General features: G+C 48.1%; 2 protein-coding genes across 2 annotated transcripts in view; one reads left to right on the top strand and one right to left on the bottom strand.

Annotated features, from left to right (window-relative positions):
• Positions 1-7073, top strand: part of MYO15B (myosin XVB) — a 48715-nt gene extending 41642 nt beyond the window's left edge. The window contains exons 55-65 of the mRNA XM_026098885.2: positions 103-179; positions 717-847; positions 1437-1531; positions 1848-1925; positions 2211-2319; positions 2678-2826; positions 3278-3408; positions 4466-4599; positions 5065-5198; positions 5642-5779; positions 6081-7073. Of these exons, the coding sequence (XP_025954670.2) occupies positions 103-179; positions 717-847; positions 1437-1531; positions 1848-1925; positions 2211-2319; positions 2678-2826; positions 3278-3408; positions 4466-4599; positions 5065-5198; positions 5642-5779; positions 6081-6140 (1236 nt within the window). The 3' untranslated portion in view covers positions 6141-7073. The remainder of the gene's footprint in view (positions 1-102; positions 180-716; positions 848-1436; positions 1532-1847; positions 1926-2210; positions 2320-2677; positions 2827-3277; positions 3409-4465; positions 4600-5064; positions 5199-5641; positions 5780-6080) is intronic.
• Positions 7074-8046: 973 nt separating this feature from the next.
• The window catches only part of RECQL5 (RecQ like helicase 5), a 41043-nt gene continuing 34006 nt past the window's right edge, over positions 8047-15083 (bottom strand). Inside the window, exons 13-20 of the mRNA XM_026098887.2 lie at positions 14900-14976; positions 14323-14416; positions 13697-13837; positions 11496-12166; positions 11202-11280; positions 10026-10277; positions 9432-9504; positions 8047-9308 (exon numbers count right to left, since the gene is read on the bottom strand). Of these exons, the coding sequence (XP_025954672.2) occupies positions 9208-9308; positions 9432-9504; positions 10026-10277; positions 11202-11280; positions 11496-12166; positions 13697-13837; positions 14323-14416; positions 14900-14976 (1488 nt within the window). The 3' untranslated portion in view covers positions 8047-9207. The remainder of the gene's footprint in view (positions 9309-9431; positions 9505-10025; positions 10278-11201; positions 11281-11495; positions 12167-13696; positions 13838-14322; positions 14417-14899; positions 14977-15083) is intronic.

The following is a 15083-nucleotide window of genomic DNA, read 5'->3' as shown; positions in this document are numbered from 1 at the left end:
GTGGGAGTTAGGGATTTCCTGAGGGGGCTTAGGAGGTGGGAGAGGAGAGTCACGGAGCAGACTTGGGGTCTCTCTGATGCTGTGTCCTCTCTCTGAATGCAGCTGTGCAAGGAGAAGGAGATTTTGCATGATGAGGTGTACTGCCAGGTCATCAAACAGGTCACCCACAACCCTAAACAGTGAGTACTTGCATCATCAGCTCCTGTGTGTGCATAGCTGCAGGGCAACATCTGCCATGCTGGATGGACAGCAGAGCAGGGGAAGAGGTGTGTTGTCCCCAGCTGCTCAGTTGCTGGGGCTTTTGCTGAGCACCCAGGCTTTTTCACTTCAAAGGACAATCATCTTTGTGTCTCTGGCTCCTGAGGTATCTGGCACTGGTAAACATTCCTGGCAGCTCCTAGCTGCGGTGCTGCTCAGAGCCCCGATTTCCTTTTCAGAGCCCTGGGGAGTTGGTACAGCAGTCAGGACTGACTGGATCCCACACTGCCCTTTGAGGTCGCAGCAGTGGTGTTAAGAGTGGCTGTGCCTGTTCCTTTTCTTTGCTGCCAGAGTAGGTTGGTCAGTCCCTTCCTCATAAGGATACCCTGGCCAAGGGCCACCACCTCATTTTTGCTGCTACCTCCCATAGGTGTTAAGAAGGGCAGAGGTTCACTATGAGCTCCTTGGAGCAGAGATTGTGTTGTTCCAAGGTGTCCACAGTTCTTTCTGTCCCGTAGGGAGAGCTTGCTGCGTGGTTGGCTGCTCCTCAACCTGCTTACTGGGTATTTCCTCCCTTCCAACATCCTGATGCCCTACGCCACCAAGTTCCTGCAGCAAGCCAGCAGCGATCCATCTAGCACCCACCACGGTATGGCTATTTCTGTGCCCTGTAAAACAAACGGCTCTCCTCCTTGTTACTAAGCCCCAGTGGTCAAGGAAAGAAGACAGAATTCAGGGGGGGACATGGGCCGATGGGGAAATCCCCTGATTTTGTCAAAGAGAAGAAATGAGCAGGGTATGAAGGGGGCCTGGGCCTGCAGGCAGTGCTTTGTGTCATTTCCTGTTTCATCTTCACCTGAGCAACGAGGGGTTATTGTGTCTCTCTCTGGGGCTCAGCTTAGCTCTGTGACATAGACCCAGTTTGACAGCCAAACCGTAGAGGCAAGGCAGGCTGTGCTCTTCCGGAGTCATCAGATGTGAAGCATTTGGGCTGGAATCTTTCCAGAGGAGAAGAGGGTCCCATCACTCCTGTGTACTCCTACTGCCCTGGGCTGTCTGGGGCTGGCCTCTCATGATTTGGACAGGTCCTGACAGAGTGAGGGACAAGTGAGGTCTCTTTCCTCTCCTAGTAGTGGACTGGCTTGAATTCAACACAGCCAGGATGACCCAACACTGCCCGAGTCAATGCTCAGCCTTCTGTCTGGCTCAGCACATGGAGCTTCTTCCTTTCCTTGCAGATATAGCCAAGATCTGTCAGAGCAACCTGCGGAAAAATGTCATGTATGGGGGCCGTCGACACCTTCCTTTCCCTGTGGAGATGGAGGCACTGCTGGTATTTTGGGGCAGAGGAGTGGGGACATTGGAAAGAGAGGGAGGGCAGATGCTTGCCTGCAGGTGTGATGTGCAGTGTTGCTACATGTGGAAGAGGTTGCAGGGGCAGTTAGCAGTCCAGGAGAGGACATGAGGCATGTACCTGTAAGGGGCTGGGGGGTGCAATGCCATGGGGTAGATGTGGATGTGGGCAGGGAAGAGGCAAGTGCCGTGGGTCAGGTAGTAGAAGGCAGAGATGAGGAGGGAAGATGAAGAGGAGACCTGTGTGGCTGGTGGGATCTTGTGTGTCTTGCTGCCTAAAAGACTGCCCTTTGCAGAAGGGACGTGGGGCCCGCCGGCTTGTGATCTTCATGCCTGGAGGTGTGGAATTCCTCACCAGAATCAAGACATTCACCGTGAGTTTTCTGCTTTGCGTTTTTCCATTGATCCAGACTCTGAGCCACACCAGGGAACTCCTTTATCTGACAAACCCTCAGGCCTAGTCTGTGCTTCCCATGGTGCCGTGACAGCACATCTCTGCAGGGCCTGCAGCATGCCGGGACCACCACACCCAGCCCATATATCTGCGCAAGGGCTGGAGCCATGCTGCTCCCCTCCAACAGGCCCAGCATGTCTCACTGTTCTGGGGCTGCTTTGGGCTTCCTGGCCAAAGTGCGTATCCGCTCCTTTCCTTGCTTCAGGTGGCCAGGGAGCTCTTGCAGGAGATCTGTGAGCAGATGGGAGCAGGCGAGCAGGAGGAGATCCGGGAATTTGCTCTGTTTGCCATCAGGAGTGCCACAGATAACCTTGGCAAGTAGAGAGCGACTAGCTTCTTTCTTAGTTTGCCCAACAGGCAGTACCATGGCTACTGTTTTCGATGGTTTCCTCACCCTTGTGGGCCTTGGGGAGGTTCTTCTCCAGCTGTGCCCCCTGTACTAAGGTTAGGGATGGTACCTTCTCAGGGGCTGTGGTGTTTGCTCCTGAAAGCTCTTCGTGTGTGTGCGTGTGGGTCTGTGTGTGTCCATGTCCCTTGGAAATGGCTGATGCTGGGTGTTGTAGGGGCAGGGTGGAATAGGGGTGTGCAGAAAGGCTCCCCTTCCAGGCCATAGAGTTTGACTCACTGCCTCAGCTTTAAGAGTGACGACCATCTCTCTGCATTAACGTGTAGAGAAAATAGTGAGGCCAATGAGACCAGAGGAATATCTTCATGATTACCTGCTGGAGGACAACTTGGTCACCATGAGTTTGCGGAGGATCACCTGGAAAACGCCTCTGCACTTCGAGAACAAGATTTATACTGATATCCATTATGGACAGGTAAGCAATAAAGGCAGCATGTGCACCAGGAACCTCCCTAGCAGTGGCTTCTGAGAGCCCTGCAGCAGAGTTGGTTTACAGGCCAACAGGGATTTTCCTGGAAAACAGGAAAACCAGGGGGCTGAAAAAGCATGAGAACTTCAGCCGATTGACTTGGTTTGCTGTTTCTGGAAATGGCTACTATTTGATGCTATGGATCCAAGGAAGGCACTACCCCTATGGCCAATGAGCTATACTGGAGAGTGATGGTGGAGGAGGCAGCCGTCACTGTTCCAGACATGGTTTGTGCAGTTCTGCATGCTCTTCCCGAGCCCAGCAAGCTTCTGCTTTAGTGTTTTCAGCTTGAGCTCTCTGCAAGGCAGGATCCGGATCTCTGCAGCCTGGGGCTGCCCAGACCTGCATTTACCTTCTGGCAGGTTTAACAACGGCACTGTGCTGTGCTTTCTCTCAGGTGCTGTGGGATTACCTGAATGGGAGGATGCTGCTGGGCTATAGCAAAGAAGTGGAGACGCAGGTGAGCATTTTGGCAATGCTCCAGCACTGTGCCAAAACAACAGAGCAGCAGAGCACAGTTCCCTCCAGGTAAGCTTGTCTCAGGGTGGTCTGTTATCTCTAATGGCTGCTGGCATTGCAGAGTCAGGGGAAGGTGCCTGAAACTATTCTGTGGATAATTAGAGAATGGACCATTCTGGTGGACATTATACACTAACTGCAAGCGCTTAGCGTCTGACTCCTGCCTATAATCAAGAAAGTTTACTTCCCGTTCACACTCTGAATGCTTACCATCCCTTATCCACATTTCCTTTTGTGACTCCTCCTGAGCTCAGGGCCATCAGGGTGCCACAGACATTTCTCATGGCTGCCAGTCCTATGTGTTCAGGTTACCAAGAAGAAAGTGCTTGAGCTTATAGATGTAGCTGTCTAATTGGGCTGAATGTGCCTTTGCTCTTTCTCATGAGGGCCAATGTTTTCAACCCTGGGCACCTGAAATCTGTGGTGAGGTGCCTAATGGGAATGAAGGTGTCCTCGGGTACTGGGAAAGGTTCTCAGGCCCCAGCTTCTGTCCTGCAGCCCTCCTAAAGCCCCGAGCTTTATTTTGATATTCATTTCTTCCTGTATCCTTGTGTACTCTGACTCAGAGTGGTGTTAGTGGTAGGATGTCCATCAAATCCCCTTAAAGCATCAGCGTTAGGAGGTATGGGAATAGCCCTGCTGAGCATGGGGAATGCTGCTCAGTGTAGTGCTTTGGAGATGCAGGAGCAAGACAGAGATGGAGTGCAGTGTTTTTCAGCTGAGACTGCCTATGAAACAAATACCCTGTAGTTCTCCTTCCATGCTACAGTTCTTGCTTGAAGAGCTCCTGTTGTCTCTGGAAGAGAGGGATTTCTCTCAATGTAGTAATCAATGGTACACAACTTTCTTTCCTATGGAAATCTGATGGTCTCACTGTCTGTAATGTTTCCTTCCACGTTATTCAATTTGGACACAATCTGTTGTGCTCTTCCCTCTCCCTCCACCCTCACTCTAGGCCTTGCCAGTGAAAATTATTGTCACAGCCCCTCCTTGCTTCTAACTTCCCTGGCTGAACTTTCTGTTTTAGCTGGGCAGGGGGTGAGTCAGTCTCTGCTTGTTGGCACAGGGAGGAGCTGAAGGAATACATGCCAAAGCCCCTGCAGTCCTGCTTCAGCCCTCAGGCTCTGCAGAACCACGTTGACCTGCTGTTGAGAACCAGGCAGCCACCCCAGCCGATGGACGCAAAAATCCAGTTTATAGGTGAGGAGACGTCCAGATCTGCTAGCGTGATGGCAGCTGTGTCTGAACCTACTTTTGGGGCAATTCATGAGCTTGGCAAGGACCTTTGGAGCTTGGAGTGGCCCAGTACACGACTCCCTGACAGCCTCCCTCTGCAGAATGGCACTTGCTCGCAAGTGTGGTGATCATGGTATAGGTTCCACCTCTTGGTAGAAGCCTGCAATAAATTTTCAGATCCCTGTATGATTATGTTTAAATTGATATTCTGGCTGCATGCCTGTTTTCTGCCCTTTAAAGAATAGCACATCCATTCACATTGCTGACAACTGAATATCAGGGACCTAGGGAAGGAGGGAGAAGTTGTCAGTCTTACTTTTTAATGTAGAAAAGCTTGGGAACACTTGCAGCTTTTGACTGTCTTAGGTTGGCGCAGTAGATTCTTGGCTGAAAGCTGCTGCTTGAAAGCCACCTTTTGCTTTCTTACAGAGCACGTGATCAATTTGCCTCTCTTTGGCTACAACATCTACCTCGCAGAGAGAATCAGTGATGAGACCATCCCCGTGCCCTGTTTCTTTGGTGTGAATAAAGAACAGATCATTGTGGTGGATAGCGTTGCCCAGGTACGCCAGACAATTCTTCCCTCAAGCCCAGAACCGTGATGCCTGCCAGACATTAGCTTTGACTTTTAGAAGAACCTGTGCAGGAAGAGACTGTATTTACCTGCATGACAGCCATTCGCTGTAATAACAGCTCTAGCCCAAAGCAAGTGACAGACAGAGTGGTAGAACAGGCATGCATACTGGCACATGCCCTTTTGTAAGCACAATTGTCTTGGAAACAAGCATGGTCTGTAGTAAAACCAAGTCTAGGTCACATTCCTATTTGTCTCATTCCTGCAGCAGTTGTATGAACACATTGGCAGCATGACCCTAGCAATTACTCTGGCCCTTCTTTAAAGAGACTTTAAAGAGACTCTTGAGACAAATCCTCCTTGACTAGAAGCAGTTGATTTTGTTCTTAAAGACTGTGCCAGAGTGCTCCGTGTCTTTTTCTCCTTGCACAGATCTGCTGCGTCATCCCACTGAAAGAGCTGCAGAAGATGCGAACTCTGCGGCCCACCTCTGATGGTGGGCTTCCTGGCGTGGAACTGAACTATGGCTCAGCTGCCAGCCCCAAGACTCTGTGGATTGAACTGTCACAGGTGAGATGATCAGCCTTGACCCACAGCTTTGTCCTGGCAATTCAGAAACTGCCTTGCACTGCCCCACTGAGCCACTACCAAGCGACAGCACTACTGCTCTCTCCTCTTCCAGAGGTGCTTGGGGCAGTGTGTTTCCCAGTTCCCAGGATGCAGCTTGAGTTCCAGTGCACAGCTGATACTTAATTATGGGAAGTTATTTATGGGAAGATACTTAATTATGGGAATATTTAATTATGATAAGCAGGGATTTCTGGGACAGCAGTAAGTAGAGAATGACTGGTACTGATTTGTCTTTTGACAGGCTAAAGAAGCGTATCACACAATTGTTGTCATCTTGAGTCAAACTGAATTTCAGCAGTAGAGCTTGAGAAGAGAAGAACTGACCAGGCAGAACAGCACTGGTTTCCTTTCTTTGGGCTTGTTAGTGCTCCTTGCCCTGTCCTCTGGAGGAGGCTCTCCCAAAAGACATCCTTGATCTCTGCTGCTTTCCAAGACTGCCACCACAGTGACAGTCTGTTTGTTGATGGACTGGCCCATAATCTCACCCGCTGTGACTTGCAGTTCAGGCCCTGTGAGTTGTACTCTTCCCTGAAGTGGTGTGTGCGCTGGCTGAAAGACCCACACAACACATTTTTCACACCATTGCCTTTTCATAGCCTGCTTCATCACAGAGCAGCTGAACAGATGGAAGCACAGAGGCAACTGCCTTCAGGCTATGCAGTGTGGGATTGTTTTTTCTTTTCTTTTTTTTTTTTTTTTTTTAATTAATGAACAGGCACAAAGACTGATGCTTGCTGGAGATTTTTGTATCAGAAAGCAAAGCCAGGGCTATGATATGACTGCACTGGCTGCTTGTGTTTTTCTAAGACCAGTTTTTTTCTCTATCTTGATGTGCAAGAGATGCCCTGCAGCAGGGTTTGTGAAGCAGGAGCTTGTAGAAAGCATCTTAATTACAAAGCAGATCAGTGTTAATATGCAATTACCACATGTGCTGGGTCACAGATTGAGCTGCAATGGTAAGAATGCTTATTGTTAATTAATCTCTTACTGACATAATTATGTGCATCTTTTTCCTTCTACTATAAAGAACTCAGTCATGTCCATGCAGCTGTCGTACTTAAATGATGGCTCTATGCCCGTGGAGAAAAGTATTCAAATGAAACTTGTAGTACAGCACAGGATAGAGTCCTTGGTTGTATAAAAATGCTTAATTTATTTTTATCACTACAGCTATCTTACTGAAATAAAACATACCTGCATTTTTGGGGGACTGCAATAAAATAATCACATAATAGCTATTTTGCAGCTATGAGATGACAGATCCTGTTTTACATATAACATGAGACGGTTGACCTGTAGGTAACTGGAAAAGCTTTTGGAAAAGGATGTTACTGTTGGCTGGGAGTGGACTAGATCTGAGGGCACTCAATGCAAGCCATGACCCAACGCTGGCTCCCTGCTAGTGAGCTGATGCCAGCAGTAACAGCTGAGTCTTTTCTGTCAGGAACTTCCCTGCAAGTGCTACTTGCTGGGGCCTGGTAGGTCCCAGCTGAAGCATGCTCCACCTTCCCCCTTCAGCTGTGTTGCTGCCAGGCTAGTGAGGCACCACAGCAACATGAAACAGAGGAAAAGATTTCTGAGGCTTAACTCATTCTTCTTCCCCTTCTCTTTTTATGAGCTTTTGCTACCCTCCACTGAGGCAGAACTCTCCACAGCTCTCCTGGTTAGAAATGCCAAACATAGTGATTCACCACCATCATAACCATCCCTTACAGGAGCTCCCTGATTTACCAGCCACACAAAGCACTTCTGAGAAGTTCACCCAGCCAGACAGCAGCTGAACTCTATAAGCACTAAATGCTAGAGAGACAGTAATCCCACTTAAGTGGCCAGTAATACAGGATCTTTAAAAGGAAGGTGAAGTGGAAACCATCAAGCAGCAGCTGAAAAACACTTTTGTGTGTAAAAGGCTTCTTGTAGAGCTCTTTTGGTCCTACCAGACCAAGTTGAAGATGAAACTGACTTTGACTTTGAGTTAAACATTTCTAAGCTCCTCTTCTGATTCTAGCTGGAAAAGTCCTGCAGCTATCAGAGCTGGAGATGTCTACTGCCAAAGACTTCCCACTCATCATATCCCGGTCTTGCATTCATTAGCTGCCTATTCAAACACAAAGAACGAGCTTTCATGTTTGTGTTCACAGTGATGGAGCATTGTCTTAATGTAACTTGAGACAAGTTTATATGATAGGAAAGAAAGCTTCCAGGAGTCCACAACAGCTGTAACATTTTATTGTCAGTTCCGCACATACCCTTCAGTATATTAAAAAAAAAAAAAAATCTGTTGAGTACAAGTGATTCAAAAGCCTGTTTCTTTCATGGCTTCTCAGGCTGTGGATTCCTCTAGCAGCACTAGTACCTGAGGCCACCACCCTCTTGTAGGCACAGAACAAAGGCAGAACCCAACAAAAACCCAACAGAAAGGACTTGTGCCTGGGGATCAGGTTATTTGAAGCACGCTGATGCCCTAAAGGTTCAGGTCCTTATATAAATATAGCAGCAGAGGCACCACAGCATCAATTTGAGGGCTACAGCAGTATGCTAACCAGTTGCAACAGCAGCGTTGCCCTCTGTACTGGATGCTGTGGGTGAGGCACAGGAAGCAGATATGGCTTTAGGGGTTACAAGCAAATGCTGGAAACGTGTCAGCAACCTTGGTGCCACCTTTCGAGAGGTTAACACTGAAAGAGCATCACCACTTAAAGGGCAGGCAGAACTAGACAGTTAAAAAAAAGTTAGGATTAAAACAAAAAGAATCTGAGTTTCTCTACCTTCGGAAAGTAGGCAGTGCCCACACGGTAAAAACAAAATACTGCCCTCCATGGGAAAATGTTCCATCCAGGAACTCAACCACCAACTCCATCATTGGCAGCCCTGAGCAAAGCATGTGAACGTATTTGTAGCGTAAGGCTTCTACTGGTAACACTTAAATAAGAACGTAAGAGATGGGGGAGAGGGGGCGAGGGAAGGAGCCATCTAGGGAGCAAAAGGATGCTATCCCAAAGCAGAGTCCCAACTGGAAAATCTGAGCCCTTCCCAGACTGCTGCGGGGGCCAGAGGTTGGAGGCACTGCAGAACACCCGAGGCAGCAGCCCCTAACCTACACAGCAGATGCAGACTTTACACCTCCTGGCAAGATGTGCTGGAGGGCTTCAGTACCCTGGTTATTGGAGAAACTCTCCATAAGTTCACAGAAACTGGTTTCCTGGAAGTGAGTGTCACTAAGGTGACACTGCAGACAGAACAAAAAAAATGCAGCTGGAGGAAAAAGCTCCCTTCTGCATTTTCACGAAACTCTCCTTGGCCAAGTTCAGCAAGATCCCCTGATCCCACCTGCTCGAAGAAGGAAAAGAGCCAACAGGATGCAAAGATTATCTCTCTGAGCTCTGCAGCTCCTGCCAGTCTGTTTCACTCTCACACCTGACCCGTGTTTTGAAAAATTCCTTGATGAGTCTCTGTGCTTCTTCCTTCACTGCAAGAGAAGAAGCACCACCTTTGAGAAGATACTTAAGACATCTGCCCCCTCTAATAGATCAATCCACTTAGCAGCAAGAAAACCCAAGGTTGTTGGTGCTATCCCCAGCTACTAACTCACCAGTCTTGCGGGCAGGGTTCTGTTCTTCAGTCAGTAGGTGAGACAGGTGCCGAGCAAAGCCCTTAAACAGATCCTGCAGGGATGGGGAGGAGAAAGAGCAGGAAGTCGAGATCAGTTGCGTCACTGAACCATTTCCGCACTCGTTCTGCTTTTAGCATGGGCTGGCTGTAGCACAAACCATTCACAGATTCTTACTACAGGAATGCTGTAAGCCTGCAAAGTGACCTGACCCTTCAGTGCTGGGTGAGCGTGTGCACACACATGCTGCCTTGCAGAATACATCAGATAAACCAGACTAAAGCTGAACCTGATTTGCTGCCATTTCGTGAGGTGGGAGTTCTAAAAACCTGCCAGAGTTTAGTGTGAAAACATAAACACTTCTGAACAAATATAGGACCAATATGATGCCACTTTAGCACACACAAACCCTTTCCTGGGAGAGGCAAGTTACTGGACCTAGAGTCACTACAGCAGCACGTACCAACATTTGACTTGGCAGAAATGTTCCTATCACATTTTTCCTTCTTGGAGCCCCCATATTACTAAGTAGATTCAGTATCCTTCTGCTAGAGAGGGCCTTGAACCATGCCCTACCTTGGAAGCAAATTTGCCACCCTTGTAGAATGGGGTCAAATACTTGACAACGATGTCTGCTGTCTCTTTGAGGGACATGCCTTTGGTCACTGGCTGGATGGTCTTGCTGGTTCCTTCTTTATCACACTGTGATATGTTTGGATCAAAAGTCACTTTCTTCTTTGCTGGACCAACACTTTTGCTTTCTGGCTGGGACAGAATAGAAGATTTTGCTGCTGTCCGTAGCCTTTTTGTTGCAGGGCTTTCTATATCCTGGAGACAGGACAGAAGAAAACCAAAACTATTGATTCCTGTAGCAGCATTAGCCTTCCAAGCAGCTATTGCCTTCTGAGAACATGAATTGTTGCAGCAGGCTTTTCCTATAGCGAATACCATGCAGGACTCTCTATAATCCATTTTGCCTGCTTCCTGGGGACATGAAGCTGTGCAGCCATAATATCATCCCAGTTCCCACACAAAGGAAAGGGGCTTTGAAAAAGTCCTTTAAGACTACCCTATTTAGAATTAGCCTATGCCTTTATTAGGGCAGGTAATTGCTAGATCATTTCTTATACAGGAAAGTGATAGGAAAACATCTCCCAGGCTGTCTGCTGAGAATACACCTCTCAGGAAGAATCAACCACCACAGGAGAGCTCACTCCCATTCAACTTGGAAGAGGAAGTAAAAAACTGCACTCTCCAGGAGAGACAGCTACCAGGCAGTCACAGACACCAAATGCAGAACCAAGGACTGAAAGGCAAGGAAGGCTGTGTCCATGGTCTGCTGCTGAGTGGTCCTGTGGGTTATTGGCCTACAGCTGCTCCCTTGACTTGAGAAAACAACTTGCTAATTATAGTTAGTTACCGATCCAGACAGGATGGAGATACTCGTTCCAGGCAAGTCATCAGCAAAGGGTACAACCACATGCATTCCAGAGAAGGAGAAACAAAGCAGAGCAGAGGGGAGGCTTTCCAGACCTGCAGTTTGAGTTGCTGGCATGGGCCCAGCGGGCAGAAGGGGCATACCAGGGGGGCAACTCAACCATGGCTCTCCTCTTTGCTGTGATTGCAGCTGGGCTCTCCCCCAGACAAATAACTATCAGGTGAAGTTCAGACTGGGAACATCACTCCCAGAGAGAAACTTGGCACAAGCTGAACAGAAGGAGCAGAGGAAAACAGCATCCATTAAAGTCTTACCTCATCTGATCCTGGTCTCTTCCCATTCTGACCTTCCCCAACAGCGGTTAGCTCGGCTTCTGTGACAGTTTCAGCAGCACTGGTATGGGAAGAGTGGAGAGAAGGACAATTTTAATTATTCCACAGTAAAGACGTTACTGCATTCACTGTCAGTGGCCTTGAGGCTCTCCATGGTAAAGCAGGAGCCTCCCTCCCCAGCCTCTAACATGCATTTCCAATTTCCAGGACAAGGCTGGTGGAGCTCTGAAGGCAGTTAGTATAGCAAAGTAGAGAGCACAGAGGTAGAGATTTTACCTGGATTTTTCATCAACTTCTGTCTGAAGTAGTTCAGATTCAGCAGCCTGCTGGGTCTTAAAATTCTCCTCTCTCTCAGTCAATGTTCCTTCCATCTCCTCCAACTCTTTATCTTCTGCCAGGGACTGTCCAGTCACATACTCTCCAGAGACATCTTTGATTTCCTGAGCTATCAATTTCTCTTGACACATGCTTTGAGAAGAAACCTGAGGTAGTGTCCTTGCAGAACAGCAGTCCTCCTCTGCTGAGCTGCAACTTGTGGCTTTAGATCCAGCTTTAGTGAGGGAGAAGAACTTGGAAATGTCCTGTGATTCTTTTATGGCTGCTTCTGCCAGCATTTGCTGCTTCTTGCTAGGTTTGGCCTTCTTAGGAGGGCTATCCCAAAGGGAAGCTTTTGTATCTGGACTGGGTTGCTGTCCCTGCTTTTCAGGAAGGAGTACTTCTCCCCCAGTACTCTCACACACTGCTTTGGTTGCTACTTCCTTCTTCTGGAGAACAGGGATTCTGGTGTCCAGTTCCAGATTGCAGTTGCTGTTGTCCTGCCCATTTGAACAGTCTTCTTTTTTGACAGGCTTGGCATTGCTCTCCTCCTCAATCTTCAGCAGTTCTGAAGCTGTCTGGAACAAGCTGGATTTCTTTGGAAACCCAGCTCCCACACGCTTGGGTTTGAACTAGGGAGAAAGGAAGAGGAAGACAGATTTAGGATACAAGAGCATTAAGGAGGTTTCACGTGCAGAACCCTGAAAGGAGCCAAGTTTCCATTTCCTTGCCTGCCCTGTCACAGCAGTGTACCGGGAGACGGATGAATGGCCTATTTTTGAGCTGTACAAACTAAAGAGAAGTGGAAGCCAACTTGTATTCTGGAGCCAACAGACAGACCCCACCAAATTAGGGACTGGCCTTTAAAATAGGAGGACTATAGGACCAGGCAAACAAATAACCTTGAGGGGAAGGGAAAGAACAGGAGCAGGAGACTGGAAGAGACACACATGATGAGGGATGCCGAGAAGAGAAGCCATATCGACACCTTCTGCCCTGAAGAGCTTCAGCAGATGTTGCTGCTAAGGTATATCAAATGACCAGACTGAACCAGAGTGTCACAGCCACCCAGCTCTGCTGAAGAGCCTTTCCTCCTGACTGTCACTTTGAGCAGAGCCAGCAGGAGGTTAAAAGGGAGTTTCTTAATTTTGTGGAGCCACAGATGAGGAAGCTGAGTTCTAGCAGGACATTCAGCAGAGGCTAAAGGACTAGCACCTGTTGCACTGTGAACAGATGCATCTCAGGATCCTCATTTTGTTGTGGAGGAGGCAGAGCATCCACACGCTGTGGCAGCACCTGAAGATTTGCAAGAGTGGTCGACTAATGGGAAAGGTACCTGATAAATAGTGGTAGACCAATGGAGTTCACTGCAGCACAGGAATTGGAAAGAAATGCTTCCTTCATCCTGATCAGATAGAACCCTCTCTGAGGCACGCCCATGAGCCTTGGGGATAGAGCTACCAGGTCAGGAAGCCTTGCTTTAAAAAGGCTGTCAGTAAAGGAGTCCAAGCACTGTGGCAGTGACTCCTGCAGTGCAGCAGTCTGATCCCTGCAGAAAGCCAACCGGGTTTGTTTCTCATACACGCACCTGTGCTGAAAAGCCACCAGATGAGCTTTGGTCACTATTACTTTGGGAAAGGTAATATCTGCCAGTGGATGAGGAAAGATTAGTGATGACCAACGTGATCTGAGGGAGAAGCCATTCCTGAGAAGTCAAGCAGTGACTAATCAGGACAAGTCCTCAGTGCACCCCAGGACAGCACGCCATATACTGCAGTGCATACAGCCATAACCTGGGGTGGGCTCTAAAACTGACTCATCATCAAAACCATCAATTGAGCCATTAGGAAAATGGATTGGGCTGAAGTCATAGGAGACAGACAGCATCCTTGGACAGAGCAAGATAAGAAAAACTTATTTCATGTACGGCCTGCACATATGTTATAATCACCAGCGTGACTAGTTGTTCTCACCCCAACAGCTTCATGGACAGGAGACAAAGGGTGACAGGGAAAGCAATTCCAGTCTGTGCATACATCTATAGCCATACAAAAGACTTAAAAAAAAATTTTTTTAAGGGGGATAGCCAAACCACATTATTCCTTCCTTGTCTGTCCCATCACATTATTCCTTCCTTGTCTATCCCATCCATACTCACTCACCGAGTAAACCTGGGATGCGGGGAGGAAGTCTTCTTCTGCTGGATCTCCAGACTTTGTCTCCAAGCTGCTGTGGCTACCAGTTCCTGACCCAAAGAGTGAGAACACTTCTCCTTCTTTTGAGGCCTTGTTGATCTCTGCTACCTGAAGAGAGAACAGAAATGCTCTCTAGTGGCCAGAAATCTTGACATATGCCTGCCTCTGTACATACCGAAAGTTTTAGGGGCAAGACATGCGTCTACCCTGGAGAGACACCTATCTCAAGGACAGGAGCATCCTGAAAGAGACTTCTGTCAGCCAGTTAATGCAAACCAAGGTTTCTCTATTGTCAGTAATAATCTAGGGACTCTGCAGTCCCTTTATCGCTGCACCTAGATGATATCTGGATAAGCTTGCACTGATATGTTAATTTCCAAAGCCTATGGACTGAAGCCAACAAAGATGTGAAGCCAGTGTGATTGTGGCTCCTCCCGGAAACAAAACCACGAAGAAAGATTTGGAAGACATCCAAGGCACAGCAAAGGCACAGCTCCTTTGTCTTTCCTGCACGTACTCTACCATATTTCCCCTTGAGCTGAGGCCACACCTTGTTTAGAGGTCAGGGAGCAATAGCAGACCTAGGGCCCTACCTTCTTTAACACAGTTGCCTTGTATGAGTTAGCCATTTTACTGGTTCGGAAAGCTTCATGCTCCAGCTCCACAGCACAGGCGTGAGGGTCTGACCTGTAACACAGGCTGGGGTGATTTCTGGAAAGACACACTTCTATATCTGTGAAGGGAACACTAATGCTTAAACATCTCCCAGAATGTATAGAAAATTCACACCCTTTGGTACAAGGATAAGTGCTAACACCCGATTAAGGTCTAATGGGTGTGACTTGCTGGGAAACGGAGGCGGTGGTGAGAACAGATTTAAGTCAAAGTTCTCTTCTTCTGTTGCTGGATTTGGGAAGTACGCTATCCCCATCTTGTGGGGCAGGGAGGAATTGTGACTCCTAGAATCAAGCTGATTTAGCAAAATTGGAGCCAGGAATCCTGATGTTTGGTCTTAACATCACCACAAGAAGGATGCTGTTAAGCAAAGCTACATCCGTGGACCCAATAACTTAAAAAGGTATTTCCTGAGAACGGTGATCTCGCTTAGGACAGAGCAGGCCCCATGTTAAGGGATACAGTTTGCTACCCCTTTTCTGTCTTATCTCATACCCTTTTCCTGTTGCTGCTGGAACCTTCTGGTTATTGGTTAAAGCTTCTTCCAGCATCTTCAAGCAGTGTTCCCGTCCCTAGGAAACACAGGATAGTCAGACATGCTCTAATGGAAGTCATGATGCCCCTTGGACTTCCATCCCTGAAGAAATAGGAATGGGGAAGGCAAAATCTTTGCTCTCCT

Source organism: Dromaius novaehollandiae, chromosome 18 (assembly GCF_036370855.1).
Source record: "Dromaius novaehollandiae isolate bDroNov1 chromosome 18, bDroNov1.hap1, whole genome shotgun sequence".
NCBI lineage: Eukaryota > Metazoa > Chordata > Aves > Casuariiformes > Dromaiidae > Dromaius > Dromaius novaehollandiae.
The sequence above is the reverse complement of the archived record's forward strand: the minus strand, read 5'-3'. Positions and strand labels throughout refer to the sequence as shown.